General features: G+C 58.1%; 1 protein-coding gene across 3 annotated transcripts in view; it reads right to left on the reverse strand.

Annotated features, from left to right (window-relative positions):
• Positions 1-12178, reverse strand: part of MX2 (MX dynamin like GTPase 2) — a 32459-nt gene extending 20281 nt beyond the window's left edge. Inside the window, exons 1-6 of one of the 3 annotated variants that reach the window (XM_080654071.1) lie at positions 11789-12178; positions 11405-11509; positions 9352-9483; positions 7093-7384; positions 6376-6568; positions 4711-4851 (exon numbers count right to left, since the gene is read on the reverse strand). In XM_080654071.1, the coding sequence (XP_080510197.1) occupies positions 4711-4851; positions 6376-6568; positions 7093-7353 (595 nt within the window). In that variant the 5' untranslated portion in view covers positions 7354-7384; positions 9352-9483; positions 11405-11509; positions 11789-12178. Of the gene's footprint in view, positions 1-4710; positions 4852-6375; positions 6569-7092; positions 7385-9351; positions 9484-11404; positions 11550-11788 lie in introns of those variants that run through there. The other 2 variants (XM_080654072.1, XM_080654073.1) reach the window with 2 other exon arrangements.
• Positions 12179-18183: the final 6005 nt, after the last annotated feature.

Genomic DNA, 18183 nt, shown 5'->3' on the forward strand with positions numbered 1-18183 from the left:
CAAATCCTTCAACATCCCTCTTACCAAAAGATGGAGCCTTGAGTGGGGTCAGACAGAGGGACTTATATCTCGAGAATAGATAAGGCCAAAGCGACAGTGTGACAAGGTCATTAAAGGCATCATGGCTTGCTCCTACTTTCTCTTGGATGGTTCACTCTGGGGAAGGCTAGCGGCCCCATCATAAGGTCACCAAGTAGCAATGGAGAGGTCCACAACAGGATAGGACCAAGGCACCTTTGCCAGCAGCCAGCAAGAAAGTGTGGTCTCCTGTTAATGGTCATGTGAGGGAGAGTTCACCAGCCCCAGTCGAGTCTTCAGATATAATTCAGCCCCAGCCAATATCTGGCTGCAGCCTCACTGAAAACCCTGAGTCAGAACTACCCACTGATTTGTCCAATTCCTGACCCTCACACACTGTGTGAGAGAATATCTGTTTGTGTTTTAATCTGCTAAATTTTGGAATAATTTGTTATGTGGTAATAGAGAACTAATAGAGGTATGTATTACTTCCATAACCAGAAAAAAAATTTAATACAAATCTATACTAATAAAAGGGTAATATGCTAATTAGACCAGATGTCTTCTGGACATCCTTCCAGATGTCCTTCCAGACAAAGCCATGGTGGCGGGGGCCGAGGCAGAGGCAGTTAGGGGTGACCAGGCCAGCAGGGGAGAGCAGTTAGGGGCAATCAGGCAGGTGAGTGGTTAGGAGCCAGTCATCTCAGATTGTGAGAGGGATCCCGGATTGGAGAGGATGCAGGCTGGGCTGAGGCCCTTCCCCCAACATGAATTTTGTGCACCGGGCCCCTAGTACAAATATAAGTGTGTGTGTTCCAGGGCAATATTACAGTGTCTTCTGTCTCTTTATATCTATCTGACTCTTTAACACACACACACATATACACAAACATACACTAACATGTATAAATGCACAGTAACACATGCACACTAACACATAAACATGTGACAAATACCACAATGAAATTCCACGGCTAGGTGTGTTCATGGCAGGGTAGACACATACCCCTCCAATCCAGGACACCTAACACAAAGCCCCTCTGCCTCCTTCTGTCTGTTGGAAACCAGGGCTAATCTGAAGGCCTGTGGTCAGTCTGGAGCTAAGCAGACCCCAGAGAAGGGAAATCCTCAACTACTAGCCACCCAGGTTCCACTGCAGGGACAGCAGAGAAGCCCCCGGGGACAGGACCCCTTAGCTAAACAAGATCATGTAAGCAAATGCAGCACCTCAATAACGTATGTGTTGTTTATCTTTGGTCATAGACTACTTCACAGCTACCCTATGGTGCTGTCCCTTGGGGGTAAGAGGTGTTGTGGGAAGGGAGGAGGAAAAGAAGGAACTATTCCTGGAAAGTAGAAGGGAGGAAAAATAATTTCTTATATCCTATCTGAAAATGGATTATTTCCTATATAATCTCTATAGAGCACTTAAAAGATCTCTTTTTGAGAACTATATACAACTTATTATATACTTAACATATACCCCAAACTATGCATGTATAATACACAGTGATTTATGATTATTTTACACTGATCCTTATAAATCATATAGCTGGTCCTGCTGTGGTCAGGGTTTCTCCAAGTGTAAGTGCATATGAGCCGTCATGGGTCTGATTAGCACCCAGATTGACTCAGCAGGTCTGGGCTGTGGCCTGAGATTCTGCAGTTCCCAATAGCCCCAGGTGGCGGCGCTGCTGCAGACCAGGAACCACACTGAGAAGCCAGGATATTAGCAGACCTGTAAGCTTCTTGAAATGAGTCAAAGCCTAGGGTGGTCTGGGTGAGGGGAAGGCATGTAGAATTCCCATGCCAAGGACACAGAGGTTATGGGTCACCAGCTCAAGGGAAGCATGAAGGCCTAAGGGGATGCTCCCAGTTCCTCACCTTCTCCTGGAGGGTATCGGTGCCCTCCACACCTCCACCTTCCTTCCCCTCTCAGAATGTGCCTTTGCATCCTCCCTGGCACAGAAAGTGAGTCCTGGGAGACCCTTCTCCCTCCAGCAGCCTCGCCTGGCGGTCACTGCGTCCACACTGGCAACAGGAAACTCACTGGACCAGGCGATTCTTTTGTGACCAATTCTGCCTGACAACAGCTTTGGGCCTGGGGAGAAGGTCCATTTTTGATGGACTCCAAAGTTTTAGAAAAAGGCCCCCTGGGAAGGTTGTGTGGTTGTGACCTCCAAGGGGCATTGATGCTGTAAGTTAGGACAGTGCCACCCCAGGGGCACTGAGGGGATTCTCCAGGAGTGGACATGAGGAGAGCAATGCCGGCCCCTTTCTGGGCCAGCACTGCAATGAGATCTGTGGGCAATCACACATTTCACCTGCCTCGGGGACAGCCCTGATCTGAGCAACAGGGAAGCAGGGAAGCCACAGCCCCAATTAATTGCCTGATCCCTTAGGGATAGAACCAGGAGCTTGTGAGAAACCAGGGCTGCGCCTTCGGAAACACTTCCTGCTTTAGTCATCCATTCATGGAGGATATAATCCAGTGTAACATCTGAACAGAAAATCACTCCTTATCTAAGTGTGCGGCTTGATGGGTATCCCGGCTGAACACACAGGCATGACCAACACCCAGAGAACACACGGGTGTGACCAACACCCGGAGAACACACAGGTGTGACCAACACCCGGAGAACACAAAGGTGTGACCAACACCTGGGTGGAGGACAGAACCTGGCAGCCCTCTGAAGCCCCGCCTGCTCCAGCCAGTCCTTAGCCCCCACCAAGAGTGACTACTATCCTGGCCACAACCTGCATTCATTCCTTTTGCCCATGTTCGAACTTCATATGTGGTTGAGCCACTGAATTTGCTGATAATATGGCATTTTCAATACAAGAACAGCAGTTTCATGTGGCCCCGCCCAATTACACCAGGGAAATGGAATCCTAGGTGCTCCCTCGCGTCTGGCTGTTTTCACTCAACATTACGTTGGTGAGAGTCACCCATATCGGTGCCTATAACCAAGGGACCCCGCGCTTGGGTCAGGCCCACTGCTGAGGGACATCTGGGCGTCCCCAGTGAGCTGCTCCACAGCAGCGCTGCCACGGACATCCTAGAACCTGGCGCTCGGGGCCTGTCTGGCTGGGGGGTGCCCGGGGTGAGAGTCCAGGGTGCACACCTCCAGCGTTGGCAGATATTGCCAGTCTTCAAAGTGGCTGCACCAACTTACAACCCCACCAGCAGCAGACGGGAGTCGAGAAGCTCTTCTGCAGATGCCTCGGCCTCGAGAGCTTGCTTCTCACATGCCCTTACCCAGCACCTTTCCCCAGCATGCGCCGAGCGCATGAGCTCTGCTGTGTGTGTGCGCACCCACGGAGCTCAGGGCAGTGTCAGCGAGCACTGTGGGATGCGGGGGTGCCAGGCAGCCCCAGAGCTGGTGTCGTTTCAAGCTAGGAAACTTGCCAGTGGAGGGTTGAGCAGCTTCTGTATTGGGGGCGAGCACTAGAATTGGGGCCTGGACCTCTCCATTGTGGAAAGGATCCCTCCGGTGAACCTCCAGGTGCGGGGTTCTCGGGAGCTGAGCCCAGGATGTCCTGTGAGGGCCTCCCCCTCGGATGCTGAGTTCTTCGTTTGCTAAAACGAAGAGCCTGTCCTCCTGGGACTGAGGTGGTCCTTGCAGAGATTCTTATTACCATCAGGGTCACCGTTTCTGCCTGGCTGACACCGGAGTGAGAGCAGGCAGGGGAGAAGCCAGCAGGGGGACGGGAGGGCTGGTGCCATGGCGGCAATGACTGCCAGGGGCCCTCTCAGGGTGTGGCGTGGGCTCAGGAGCCTTGGAGCCTTTTTATCGCTCTGTCGTTACCCAACACGAATCGCGGGCTTTGGTAAACTGTGCTCAAAGGCCTGGGGATGGCTGTGCCTCCAGAAATGACGGGTGGCTGGGATCTACATTGGGGAAGCTGCATGGAGACGTGGCCACCAAGTGGCTGCTGGGGTTAGTTTAGAGCAGTGACCTAAGACAGCGGTGACCGGGACATCTGGGGGGTAGGGTGGGGTCCTGTGTGGACACTTCCCAGGGTGGGGGAGTTAACTGAGAAGCAAAGAAAGAATAGGAAGTAGGTGGAAGGGACAGTGTGAGAGGCAGGGGCACCAGCAGGAGGAAGCACATGGGAAGAAGAGAGGGTGCTCCCTGGAAGGGGAGAGGGTGCTCCCTGGGAAGAAGAGAGTGCTCCCTGGGAGGAGGAGAGGGTGCTCCCTGGGAGGGGAGAGGGTGCTCCCTGGGAGGAGGAGAGGGTGCTCCCTGGGAGGGGAGAGGGTGCTCCCTGGGAGGAGGAGAGGGTGCTCCCTGGGAGGGGAGAGGGTGCTCCCTGGGAGGAGGAGAGGGTGCTCCCTGGGAGGAGGAGAGGGTGCTCCCTGAGAGGAGGAGAGGGTGCTCCCTGGGAGGGGGAGAGGGTGCTGCCTGGGAGGGGAGAGGGTGCTCCCTGGGAGGGGAGAGGGTGCTCCCTGGGAGGAGGAGAGGGTGCTCCCTGGGAGGGGGAGAGGGTGCTGCCTGGGAGGAGGAGAGGGTGCTCCCTGGGAGGAGGAGAGGGTGCTCCCTGGGAGGGGAGAGGGTGCTGCCTTGAGGAGCTGAAGAAGCCCTGAGGCCCAGGAGGAGTTGGAGGAGGCGGGACAGTGAGGGGAGCAGCCCCAGCACCAACCGCAGCCTCTCTCCCCCTCCCTCCGCCCCCCCCCCCGCCCCGCCTTACCTTTGTATATTTCCCTCTCCACCTGGGAGGGGTCCTGGAGCTGGAGCTCCGTGGTCCGGTAGCTGATCTTCCCCATCCACGGGGAGTCTCCTGCCAGCTGCTTCTTCAGCTTTAGCACCAGCGGACATCTGGTTACGATTCCTGAAAGAGGTTCCCAACACCCCCGATTTCCTTTAAAAGCGGTGTCACAGGTGCCCTTCCCTCTCACCGCTCAGGAGCTGCCCGTGTCCCCAGAGGCCTCGCCTGAAATGTTTGTCCCTGTGTAGGGCCCGATCCAGGCCCCCCACTCACCACCTGGCCCTAGAAACACCTCGGGCACTGGCCTCTGGACCACGTGCATCCAGGTGGCAGCTCAGAATAGGGAGATCCACCCGAAGAGATGGGCACCCAATCCTACCAGGATGCGGGAGAAGGCAGCGAGAGCCTGGGGGGAGCTGGACACCCCGAAGGAGGATCCAAGGGGCGTCCAGGGCTGGTTTTTGAGGTACCTGGTGGCGAGGGCGGACCCCCCGACGCAGCTGAAGCCAAAGGCTGGGACTGCCCTGAGCTTGCGGGCTGAGGCCAGAGTGTCTGCAGGTGGTGAGTGAGCCTGTTCCCTGAGAGAGGACCATCTCCTCACCCAGCCTGGGGTTGCCCTGGGCCACATGCCTGCCACTGGCATGCAGGCTCCCACCCTGGCACCCCTCTCCCCAGAACGCTGAACCCAGGGCAGAGGCGTGTGTCCCAGACTCTTACTCTCAGGCATTAGGTGCCGGCTAATGGGGACCTCAGAGGACCCCCGGGCCCCCAGGTGCCTGGCATGCAGACTACTGTTGGGGGCTGTGCCGCCCTCTGGAGTCCCTGCACCCTCCCCTGTGCCGGGAGGGGGAGCCCCAGTGGGGCAACATTGGTGCCTCCTAGCCCAGCCGTGGGCAAACTACGGCACGCGGGCCGGATCCGGCTGTTCTATCCAGTTCTCTTGCTCTCCCCTCCGCTCCTTTACTTTGAATTTATATTAGTTCACACAAACACTCCATCCATGCTTTTGTTCTGGCCCTCCGGTCCAGTTTAAGAACCCATTGTGGCCCTTGAGTCAAAAAGTTTGCCCACCCCTGCTCCTAGCCCCTGGGTCTGCTGGGGTCTGGCGATGGCAGTGCTGGTGGGAGCCAGGAGCCGGGAGAGGCCAGGAGGGGCCTCCGTCTACCCACTTTGAGGGTACTGTCTCTCCTGTTTCCCCCATTTGCAATTATTTTACTAAATTGTACATCAGCTTCTTTTTAGTTTTTTAAAGGAAAACACATGATCCTGGCTAATAGCTTCTCTAAACATTGAGTAAATTCCTCAAAAGGACTTCACCTGTCGCCCGAAACGTACAAATTTAACTTGATCTAAGAAAAATGCTCCACACTCCCTGGACCGCAAGGGAGAAACAGCAGGGCCTGGGACCTGGACTGACAGGGCCAGCGATAGCCATTGCCACGTGACAGTGGACTTGGAAACGTAGGGGCAGCTGGGGTGGGCCCTGTCCGCCCCCCGCCCCCCCTCCCCCCCCCCCCCCTGCCCAGGCTGTTCACTCCAGACCTAAGCCATCCAGGGCTTGCAGGCACTGCCCTCCCGGGGGCCTTCCCAGTGGCCTGTCTGACACCATTGGTACCCAGAGATGCTTTGTGGTCCCTCTGTGCTTACCGCTGCCTCTGGGAAGGGCGACGCCCGACAGCGCCTCCAGCACGGAGCTCTTGCCCGAGCTCTGGTCCCCGATGACGGCGATGGCGGGCAGGGCCAGGTCCTGCTCCACGCCCAGGGCCCGCAGGGAGTCGATGAGGTCGATGCAGGGGCGCACCTTCTCCTCGTACTGGTTGTACAGGTTGTTCTCGAGCCCCTGGGAGAGGCAGAGCAGAGATCACACCCCTGGCCTCTGAGAAGGCTCCCGTGGCCATGGCGAATTGGCTGCGGAATTTGGGCATCTGCTCACGTTGGCTGCAGACAGGAGGCCCCCGCTTTCTGTTCCTATTGAGGCTTTGCTTCTGCAGAAGCGGGATATTTAGCTCAGGGTGGAGGGGCCTGACCGAGCAGAGAGAAGGTGCGCAGGCAGGGCAGGAGGGGAGCTGGGCCCTGGGCCCTGGGGGAGGGTCCACAATTGTGATGGTGGCAGGAGGAGCTGGGGAAAAGCTCCCGGAAGGAGATCCCGACACATGGAACAGCATGGAACAGAAGCCCCCCGATGCACGCGCAGAAAGGTTGCCGCTGCCCCAGAGACTAGAATGTCCCTGGTGTTCGCGGGATGTGTCTGGAGAGCTGGGGACACAGCTGTGACGTTGGTGGTGGAGGTCTCCCCTACAGCCCCATCCTTCCTCCGCTAGTGGCTAGAACGCGCCCTTCCAGAATGTTCTCCCTCCCACTCACCTTTGTCCTCTGAGGGCCCCCGGTTTCTCCCGGCAGCTGAGGGTTCAATGTCATCAGGTTGAAGTTCTTGGTGAGGAAGACTGGGTTCTTCTCTCCCAGGTGGGGAGAACCCAGCAAGTTGGGGGGAAACCTCACTTGTCCTCCTGGGGCGCCGAATGGCGATGGCTGCTGCGAGAAGAAACTCATTTCTGCCTTTGGAGAGGGCGGGGAGGGAAGCGGGTTGTGCCTCGGCTGCTGTCCAGGCCTGTGGCTTTTCGGCATTAGCTGATGGCCAGGAGCTTCTTGGAGAGCTCTGCGGAGACACAGACAGGGTGGCCCTAAGTCGCCCAGGCTACACCTCGCCAGCCCCAGCACAGCCCCCCACTTCCCTCTACACACACACTCGGGGAGACCAGGATCCCCGCCTAGAGAGCGGGGTCTCCATGGGCCCCCAGGGCTTGGGGATGAGAGGCAGGGGCTCCACGTTATCCTGGAAGAGTGAATGTCCCCTGCCACTTGGAGACACCTGTGGCTCGGGAGCAAACAGGAGACGGTTAGGTGTGGGGAGATGGGAGCCAGCGCCTGCCCTCCCGCCACTGATTGGCACCCAGGCCTGGTCAGACCGCTGGGGGAGCCCGGGAGGGGTGCTGCGGCCTGCGGTCAGGTCCAGGCAGCCCTGCTAGAAACAGCTGGTGCCTGAGGGCCGCTCCGAGCCGCTCCCTGTGTTTGGACAACAGCTCCACCTGGTGGCTGCTTTTCTGCACTTCCCGAGTCAAGAAACGGAAGGCAGGAGGGGCCTGAGCTGGTTAAGTGAGGACTCAGACCCCCGCCGGCCACTCTCGACAAGAACCCTTCCCCCAGCCCACGAGGGAGAGCCTGAGTGTCCTGCACTTGTCCCAGCCTCGTGCACGCGTCCGACGGGGCGGCCGCCACAGAGAGCACAGACCGGGCCCCAACAACAGGATGTGTTCCCTCCGGGTCTGAGGGCTGGGGTCCAAGATCGAGGTGTGGCAGGGCTGGCTCCCTGTGAGGCCGAGGGCGCCCCTGCTCAGGCCGCTGCCCTGGGCTGCAGGCGGCGGGGCCTGTGCACTGCCTCCAGGAGGGGTCAGGCGGAGTCCCAGCGGCCGGCACTCGAGGGCCCAGACAGGCACTCGCTCTGCTCCCTCAGTCACCTCGTCCTGGGTTTCATATGAGATGCGCAGGGAGGTCAGACCCGTCAAGCAACTGGGATGCAGTCCTGGCGGAAGGCCACAGCCTTGGGTGCCAGGGAACAAGGCTCACTTTGCTAAGAGGAGACAGTAAAGCCATTCTGATTTCGGAACCACATGGCAGCGCACCCTCCTCCATCGGTGGCAGGCGGACTTCAGAAATGCCGTCTGGAAGACCGTCCTCCTCCCAGGCCTTTTTTGGATTTTTTATTTATTTATTTTTTTACTATTTTGTGTTTCCAGCTTCCCACAGGCTTCACTGGTCCCTGAGGAGTCTTGGTAGGTCTGAGAGGCCTGAATCCCAGCACCCCGCATGCACTCCCAGGCCTGTCTGGCCTCCAGCACCCCACATGCACTCCCAGGCCTGTCTGGCCTCCAGCACCCCGCATGCACTCCCAGGCCTGTCTGGCCTCCAGCACCCCGCATGCACTCCCAGGCCTGTCTGGCCTCCAGCACCCCGCATGCACTCCCAGGCCTGTCTGGCCTCCAGCACCCCGCATGCACTCCCAGGCCTGTCTGGCCTCCAGCACCCCGCATGCACTCCCAGGCCTGTCTGGCCTCCAGCACCCCGCATGCACTCCCAGGCCTGTCTGGCCTCCAGCACCCTGCATGCACTCCCAGGCCTGTCTGGCCTCCAGCACCCCGCATGCACTCCCAGGCCTGTCTGGCCTCCAGACATGCCCGGCCCCGGTCGGTCGGCGGAGGGCCCGCAGTTCGCTAAGCGGAGAGAACTGCCATGAATTAAAAACGTCCCCTCCCCTGGCTGGGCGTCCCTGTGGAAGCTGTACGCTCTCTCAGGCAGGCCTGTGGGGACAGTTTGCCTCCTTTCCTAATAGGAATCCGTTTCCCCTAACGGCAGAATAACAACGACAAAACCCAGCCCGCTGAGTGTCATCCTTGTTTCCAGGGAGAGGACGGAAGATGTGCCTGCCTACCCCCGTGCTCCTCTGGGAAAGCCGGGGAGCAGCGAACTGCCACTCTCCCGTAAGATCTGCCCGAACCGGCGGGCGTCATGGGTGACCGAGGGGCCCGCATTTGCTGGTGGCACGATGTGAGGAGGCCCCCACCGCACCTGGAGACAGTTCCCTAAATAGCGTCCAGGACTTGGCAAAGGCCCGCCGCTGGAAGAGACAGGAAGGACTCCACGGCGTCTCAGGAGGAGGCAGCCCACTGGCACCGTGGCTCCCACGTCCAGCCTGCAGAGCTGGGAGACAGACAGTAGGTTTCCATTGTGTAAGCCGCTGAGCCACGGCACAGGAGTCCCAGGACACTAACCTTCCAGGGTTTAGACCTAACCTGCTCCCCCCAAATGCCACTGTTTGCTGGGGAGACCTGGCATCGGGGTCTCTAAGTAAAAATCTGAGGGCGTTTTCGTTGGACACAGAAATCAGTGCCTCGTTCCTCAGGAGAGCTGAGTTTTCCAGCCCATCTCTGAGGTGGCCCTGTGCCTCCAGCACCACAGCAGAGGGCGCCTGAACCCGGAGACCAGGCCACAGGGCTCCGATCCGACACCAACACCCACGTGTGTTCCTCCCCTTGCTCCCCACCCCCCACCCCTACGGCATTAATGCTCTCCGCCTGGAGACAGCACTGGATCCCAGGAGACTGTTCCTGCCCATCCCCCCCCCCCCAGTCCCATCCACTTCTGATGCCAAGGGCAGGGCCAGGTTGTCACCTGTTTCTGACCAACTGGCTCTCGATCAGAGGTGCTGAGGACCCCATCCTTGGTTCTGAATAACTTGCTACAGGGGCTCACAGAACTCAGAGAAACACGGTACTTACGGATCACCGGCTTATCATAAAAGGATGTGACTCGGGAACAGCACCTGGAAAGCCACACAGGGCCCGGCGTGGGGGAGGCACCGGCCTGCCATGCCCTCTCCAGATTCACTGCCCTCCCCAGACTTCCACAAGTTCACCACCAACCAGGGAGCTCTCTGAACCCCAACCCTGTCCTTTGGGGTTTTAAGGAGGCTTCAACACAGAGGCGTGATTGGTGCAATCATCGACCATCCACCATCCGTGAATGAGCTCCTTTCCCTGGAGGTTGGGGGTGGAGCTAAAAGTTCCAGCTCTCCAGTCACAGGGCTCGTTCCCAGGCGACCAGCCCACGGCAGGTGCAGCCCAAACATAACCTCATCAGCCCCAGCACTCGCAGCACTTAGGAGTTCCGTGACAGGAACAGAAACAAAGACCAAAACACAGACTGTATTTCTTCCCCCCTCCCCCAATATTTGTATCTATTGTGAAATGATCACTGTAGTGTACCTCCCCCACGTTGGGCTGCCAGTTGTGAATGTGATCCTCCCCCCCCCCACGTCCCGCGTGGTTCAGGGTTCAGGTTCTGGAGGAGGCCGCATGCAAATGAAAGAGACTAGAAAATATTAATTTGGGACTATTGGGGGCCAGGCGAGAGCCCAGTTCAAGAGGAAGGACTCAGCTTTGCTCTGACCTTGCGATCCCTTTTATTCAGGTTTGGGATCCACCTTTAGGCAGGCAATTTCCAGTAACAGCTCGAAGATAGCCCATCAGCAAGACTAAAAGGTGGAAGTTGCTTCAGCTCCCACTGTCTCAACTAGACAGTGGGTGCAGAGCTCTGACCTGGCCTTGTCCACACCTCTCTGCTAGTGAAGACAACGGGCAGCTTCCAACAGACCACAACACCAGTAATCTGGTTAACACCCATCCCCATACACTGTCACCACCTTTTCTTTTTCTCCTGTGATGAGGACTTGTAAGATCTTCTCTCTTAGCAACTTTCAAGTCCTCAGTCCAGGATGGTTAACTGTGGGGATGAAACGGACGGCATGGTGACAGCATCAGCCTACTTCCTGTCTATTTCTTATCATAAATCACAGGATCGCACCGCACAACTGCACAAAGCCCCAACCCAAAAGCCACCCCTTCCTGGCCCCGGCGCCTTGAGCCGGATTCTGGAAGCACCCCCCACCCCGGCGTGGGGCTCCCCCAGCAGTCACTCCTTTCCAGCGTCAACACGGGTCTTCGCGAGCGACACAAGGGCAGCATCGGAGCTTATCCCTATGGCTCCTGCCTAGGGCACCAGCCCGGTTTCCAGGAAATCCTTAAGACAAGCTAAGGCAGCCCTCCCGCCGGCCGGCCCTCACCTGTGAGCCTTCAAGACTTCAGGACGGAGACTCCTCAGATCACCCCTCTCTCTTCCAGCGCTTCCCTTTATTTGGTGTGTGAGCCACTCCTCTCCCGAGTTTTTCCTTCACCAACAGCCAGAGAAACGAAACCACAGAAATGACGCTGATGGCCACAGAAACGAAACTGAAGAATGGATGGGTTCCGGGAGGGGTGGGGGGTGGGTGGGGACTCTGATGAATCCCCCCTCCCCCCGCCCCCGCGGAAGCGGGGAGCCTGTGAACTGAGAGGGCCCGGCCCACCCCCACCGGCCGACCCCCACCGGCCAGATCCTGGGCTCCAGGGCGGGGTCCATCATCTGCATTGCTAACAAGTTTTCGGAGGAGGCTGCTCCCGTGACTTACAGCTGGGACGTCCCAAGACACTTTCTGCGAAGATGGAAAGCCCCTGTTCTGGGCTGTCCTACTCGTGCCACGTGAGGTCACGAGCACCTGCACTGCGGCCGGGGCCGCCGAGGAACTGCGTTTGACTGGTTTCTTCTAGTGAATTTAAAAGCCCCTGGATGTGGGCTCCCTTCTGGACCTCGCAGGACGGGCCGTTCACTCAAGTATATGCTCTGACAGCTCTGAGCCGTCCTGCTGGCGTCATGCCTGAACCCCACCAGACAGATGTCCCCCTCGGCCACCTTCTCCGGGTGGTGGGTGGTCAGGGCTCAGTACTCACACAGGGGAAGTGCGCAGATCGGCAACACAGCCTGGCGCACTGCGTTGGCTTCCCCTTCGGGGATGGTTCCCGAGAGAGTTCAGGCTCCTGCGGTTGGACAGGGAAAGGGCGGGGCCCAGGCCAGACCCCGGGCTCCAGGCCAGGAACTCCAACCCTAACCCCAACCATAACCATAACTCTGCTCGGAGCCTGCCTGCCGGCTGGTCTCCAGTTACTTCATCTGCCAAAAGGCAGGGGGTCCCGCCCCCTCGTTCCAAACGTTCCCTCTGGGCAGCGAGTGGGGAGACCCAGGCTCTTCCCTCTGTGTGGGGAGGTGGGGGGATGGGGAGACCCGGGCTCTCCCCTCTGTGTGTGGGGAGGTGGGGGGGGGTGGGGAGACCCGGGCTCTCCCCTCTGTGTGTGGGGAGGTGGGGGGGTGGGGAGACCTGGGCTCTCCCCTCCGTGCGGGGAGTGGGGAGACCCAGACTCTCCCCTCTGTGTGTGGGGGATTGGGGGGCGGTAGGGAGACCCGGGCTCTCCCCTCTGTGTGTGGGGAGGTGGGGGGTGGGGAGACCTGGGCTCTCCCCCACTGGAGCCCTTGGCGCAGGAGGGAGGAAGCAGGCGCCTCAGTCTGGTGTCCACTCCCATTATTCTTTCCAAAACATTATGAATTAAGAAAAGGTCATCTCTTTGCTCATGCACTTACTTCCTTTAGCGAAGGCATTCAGAGGCTTAAAAAAGATGCCAGCCCTGGCTCTGCGAGGCCACGGGGAGTCGGGGAGTCGTCGTCTGGCCTGCAGGATCCAGTACTGTCCTGGCCTCTCCGGGAGGGACCAGAGTCCCAGGGGCGGCACAGGACGGCTCCGGGAAAGACAGTGTCAAAACCCCCAAACCCAAATGAGGAAACGGGTCCGTCAAGGGGGCTTCATCTAAGGGCTCATGAATAGGCAGCGCCCACCTCGCAGGCAGAGACGAGCTCAATGGCTGCACAGAATGGACGCGTTCCACAGACAGAAGGGGCGGGAGAAGGGCCTGGGGCATCGCTGCGTCTGTCTTTGGGGGACTGCAGGGGTCTATCAGGAAATGACCTCACTGCTGCCCAGGACACCCCAGAACTGCGTTTAGATTGGGTGTGAAGGCTCCATTTGGTGCCGTGGGGGAGTGCTGTTGTTTCTTTTTCTAACAGAAGGCACCTTCGAAGCTGGACAGAGTGATGCCAGCTTCACAAGAACACCTGGGGACCCTCCCTTCCTCCCCAAACACCCGCCCCCCCCCCCCCCCGCACCTCCCTCAGCCCGGCGGCCTCTCCAGGAGGGACGAGTCCCCTGCACCCTCACACTGCACGCGGGGTCCTTGCTGATGCAGGGTGACAAGCCCTGGAAGGAACACCACACCACAGGCCGCATCAGTGTGCAGGGCGGGTCTGCCCCGGTGTTCACAAGCCCCGGCCATCGGAGCCACAGCGCAGCCACCTCAAAGGGCCTCTGCTTCCCAGTTTGCGCTCTCCGTGTACAAAGGCGACCAGGCAAACGTTTCCTGGATGAACGGGGCGGAGGGGACCTGGAGTCCTGTGGGCGGGCGAGAGATCTTAGCGGTGGGTGTTTGCTCCAGCTGGGCCCAGTGGCAGAGGGCACGTTGGGGTCCAAGCTCACTGACCCCTCGCTCTCTTGCCCACCTGCTCCAGTGGGGTCACCATGGCCATCACAGGCCGGCAAGGTCTCGTCAGCCCTCCTGAATGGTGCCCCCCGGAGACTGGCTTGGGGGATGGCAGTTCCCGTGCCTTTGGCTACAGTGAGACAAGGGCCCACTCAGGGGTGGGGGTGTCTCAGCTGGTGGCACCCTTTCCTCAATCAGGAACAAGCTCTGCTATCAATGTGTGGTAGTCAAACGTCCAGGAATCTTTTTATATATATATATTTTTTATCGATATTTTTCAGAGAGGAAGGGAGAGGCATAGAGAGTTAGAAACATCGATGAGTGAGAAACATCGATCAGCTGCCTCCTGCACACCTCCCACTGGGGATGTACCCGCAACCAAGGTACATGCCCTTGACCGGAATCGAACCTGGGACCCTTCAGTCCGCAGGCTGACGCTCTATCCACTGAGCCAAACCGGTTTCGGCAAACGTCCAGGAATCCTGGTGACAAAAGCATCGAGAGGGGTCGGGAGATGCCTGTCTTCCCAGGCCCTGGCCCCTCTCTGTGGAAGCAGGTGCTCCCAGCCCCGCCCCGTGCTCTCCCTTGAACCCGCACGGGGCCGGGGGTCTGCAGTCCTCTGCGGGGACAGCCTCACCAGCTCTGCCTGCCCGGGGTGGGGGACTCTGGGCTTGCTGCCCATCGAAGTCCCGTTCTCCTGGCAGCACGTTTCCTCTTACTAGTATAACAGACTTTATTTTTTAGGTCAGTTTAGGTCCACTGCAATGAGCGGAAGGCACAGATTTCCCTGTACAGCCCCTGCCCTCCCACACGCACAGCCTCCCTCTGTCAGCAGCCCCGGGGCAGGACGCTTGTCACACTCCACGACCCTCAGTGACTCATCACCATTGCCCAGAGTCCCCAGTTTGCAAAAACATGTGGCCACTGCCCGGCTGGTGTGACTCAGTGGTTGAGTGTCGACCCATGCAGCAAGAGGTCACCGCTTCCGATTCCCCGTCAGGGCACATGCTGGGGTTGCAGGCTCAATTCCCAGTAGGGGGCGTGCAGGCGGCAGCCGATCGATGTTTCTCATCATTGCTCTCTCTCTCTATCCCTCTCCCTTTCTCTCTCTCTAAAAATTAGTCAACATTTATTTTTTAAAAAAGTAAAACCATGTGGCCACCATCACAGCATCACCCGGAGTGGTTTCACTGCCCTGAAGGTGGCTGTCGCTTCCTGTCCCCTCCACCCAGCCCCCACACCTGCTCTGTGCAGCTCCAGCCTCCCAGGGCCTCAGGCTGTCCATCCAGTGGGTAGCTCAGGGGTCCGGGTCGCTCAGTGGTCTGGGAGGCCAGAAAGGAGATTGCTTCCCACCCTGACTCCTGCCCAAAGGGCTTCCCAGTAAGGGGCGGGCCCAGAGCGGAGCTGGGGGAACACCCTCACCCCATCAGTGGTCTCTAGGCTCTGAAGGCAGAGGCCCCCGCAGGGGTGATGCTGATGTCGCATGGCTGTGTTCAGGAATGTCAGAGGCCACCTGCTAAAAGAAGTAGCGGGATCAGCGTCTGAACCACACGCCAGCAATGCGGCCGAGAACTCTCAAAACCGCTCATGTTGTGGAGGCCATCCTCCTGATCACGCATGCGTAACGGAATACAAGAAACATTTAGGTAGAAGGCGCAAACCTGGAAAAGAAGGGTCGCTACGGCCACCGCCACGGCCGAGGGAGACGGCTCTGTAAGGGTCTCTACTGTTTGCTGTGCTCCAGGCTTCCCCTGAGCAGCAGGTGGCCTCGTGCAGAGCTCCCCCTAGTGCCGGGCCCAGGAACGACAGTCCCAGCGCCCAGCGCGCAGGTCCCAGAACTCAGAGTCCCGTGCCCACATAGGGGTCGGGTCCTAGGGGTCTCACAGTGGCAGCGGAGGCGCAGGCGCCCAGGGCTGTCGCAGGATGGGGCCGGGTGTCACAGGAGGGCCCAGCCCAGGCAGGAATCTGGGCAGGCTGACTGGGAGTGCTCCCACGGCTTCACAGTGAATTCAGACAACATTGCCCTGAAAGTGTGGTCATTTCAGCCGGAGGAAATAAAAAGATCCAGCCGCCCCCCCTTTTTATTTTAAATACAGGAATCCTTTGTGCACTTAAGAGTTTACAACGTAAAGAAAACGATCGTAGTGTCCTGGCTGCTGTAAAAGCACCACAATCTGAGCGGCTGAGACAGCCAGCGGACATTTATTCTCTCGCTGTTTTAAGGCCAGAGGTCTAAGACGCAGGCGTGCGCAGGGCCGAGCTCGCTCTGAAGGCTCCAGGGAGACACCAGACCACCCGCCCCCAGCGCCTGCTGGCTGCTGGCCATCTTTGGGTTCCCTGGCTGTCGAAGCATCACCCCATCTCTGCCTTCATCTTCATGTGGCCTTGTCCCTGTATGTGTGTCCAAATTTCCCCTTTAGAAAGGACACTAATTATATTGGCTCAGGGGCCACCCTATTCTCACTCATTACAATGCAATGACCTTATTTCTGAATAAGGTCACATTTGGAGGTGCTGGGGGTTAGAGTTTTGGGGCGACAAAATGTAATTCACCTGGAGCCTGAGCCAAGGTCTCAGGCGTTGGTCTGCAGACTGCTCTGTGGGGAGGGACCCCAGCTCCTGAGGGCCCATGCCCAGGCCGGGCAGCCAGCAGCCCCTTCCTCGGGCCCCCAGCCCTATGCTGGATTCACCGGCCTTGTATTCCTGCTCTTCCTGAATGGCCAGAGGAGACTTCTACAAATGGTTCACTCTTCGCTTGACCCAGAAAACCCCACAAACCCCTGCAGATCCAGAGGTTCAAATCTTCCCGTTCATTGTGAGAACGCTGGTGAAACTGGCCAGGCCATCAGGGTGTGCATATCCGAGCCACCAAGTCTCTGAAGCAATGGGTGCCATTCTGTCGTGACGATGGTGGAGCTGGTGGGCGTGCCCAGGCCAAACAGTGGGGCTAGAGCAGGGGTGGGCAAACGTTTTGACTCGAGGGCCACAATGGGTTCTTAAACTGGACCGGAGGGCCGGAACAAAAGCATGGATGGAGTGTTTGTGGGAACTAATATAAATTCAAAGTAAAGGAGCGGAGGGGAGAGCAAGAGAACCCTCCGCTCTTTCGGCTCCACGGGCTGGATAGAACAGCCGACCGGGCCGGATCCAGCCCGCGGGCCGTAGTTTGCCCACGGCTGGACTAGAGTCTGGGTGCAGAAAGGGTGCTGAATTTTTGCTGCACGAGCTTATTAACAATGCGGAGAGCAATGCTGGACCGGAGGGTTTAGATGTCACTGAGCACATCCAGGTGAACAAAGCTCCCACCTCACAGAGCTCATGGGCGGATGAACCCACACGAGCTCTCCCTGCCGTCCCGAGAGGATCCCACTGAGAGAGAGCAGGTGGTTCCTGTAGCAGCGGAGGTTACAGAGCAGAAAAAGATGCCCCAGGAGAAATTGAAGAAACAAAAACTATGGCCCGGGAGTAAATTCAGAATCAAATGAATGCCAAGAAAAGTAAAAAACCCCACAGTCATTGTATTCCTGCATCAGATATTTACTGCACCCACTGCCACACTGTGGACATGCCCCGGGCTGGGCCTGGGCAATAGGTGTGAGGAGGTGGGGCTCACACGGAGCCCTGGGCATGTGCATTCTGCACTCTGCCTTCTGTGCCTGACAGGACCCTCCTCCGGCCTGGCTAAGGGCTCAGGGCCCAGCCGCAGCTGCCCTGTGGCCCAGGTGTAACTACTCGAGGGAGAAATCAGTGCCGTTGTAAGCCATTGAGATTGGGTGGTTTGATATGGCCAGGATGCTGAAATCCAGGGTGCCATGTGCTACCATGTTTTTAAAAGGATTTCTGCCGATAAAAACGCTTGGACTCATTCTCGTACCCTAATTCTTCCATCTTACACATGAGAAACTAGAGGCTCGGAGAAGCGATATTAGCCTGGCACCAGTCCCTCGCTTTGCTGGTAGCCAGGCTTGGAAAGACGGTTAGAATGAACGCTTGGCCATGACCCGATTGTCTGAATCCCAAATAAGATGCATCATCAGACTCGCTTCTCAGAGCGTGCGTATCTCGGATATGTGGCTCTCGATGCTCCTTCTGGAAAGCCCAGTGTGTACAGTTGTCCTCCTGAGGCCAGAGCCTCCATGCTCTGGCAGTGACACCCCTGCAGGAAGGCAGAGGCTGTGTCCCTGCACCCCCAGTGGCCGAAGGCAGGAGGCACCCAGGTTTGCCAATGAAAGAGTAAGCTCACGGACCCACAGGAAGCATTCAAGGGTTCAACTGGCGCTGAGCAGAGCAGCTTTGCCAGGCCCTCTGACCTTCGCTCCTTCTCTGAGGAGATGACTGCCCCATAAGAGGGTGTGCTCAATGGTCATGGAATCAAGGCTTTTCTCTCTGCAGAGCTGACTACAGGGTCAAGCTTAGATCTGATCATAAAATAACTCCACAC

This window comes from Plecotus auritus (genome assembly GCF_963455305.1).
Source record: "Plecotus auritus genome assembly, chromosome: 2".
Taxonomy (NCBI): domain Eukaryota; kingdom Metazoa; phylum Chordata; class Mammalia; order Chiroptera; family Vespertilionidae; genus Plecotus; species Plecotus auritus.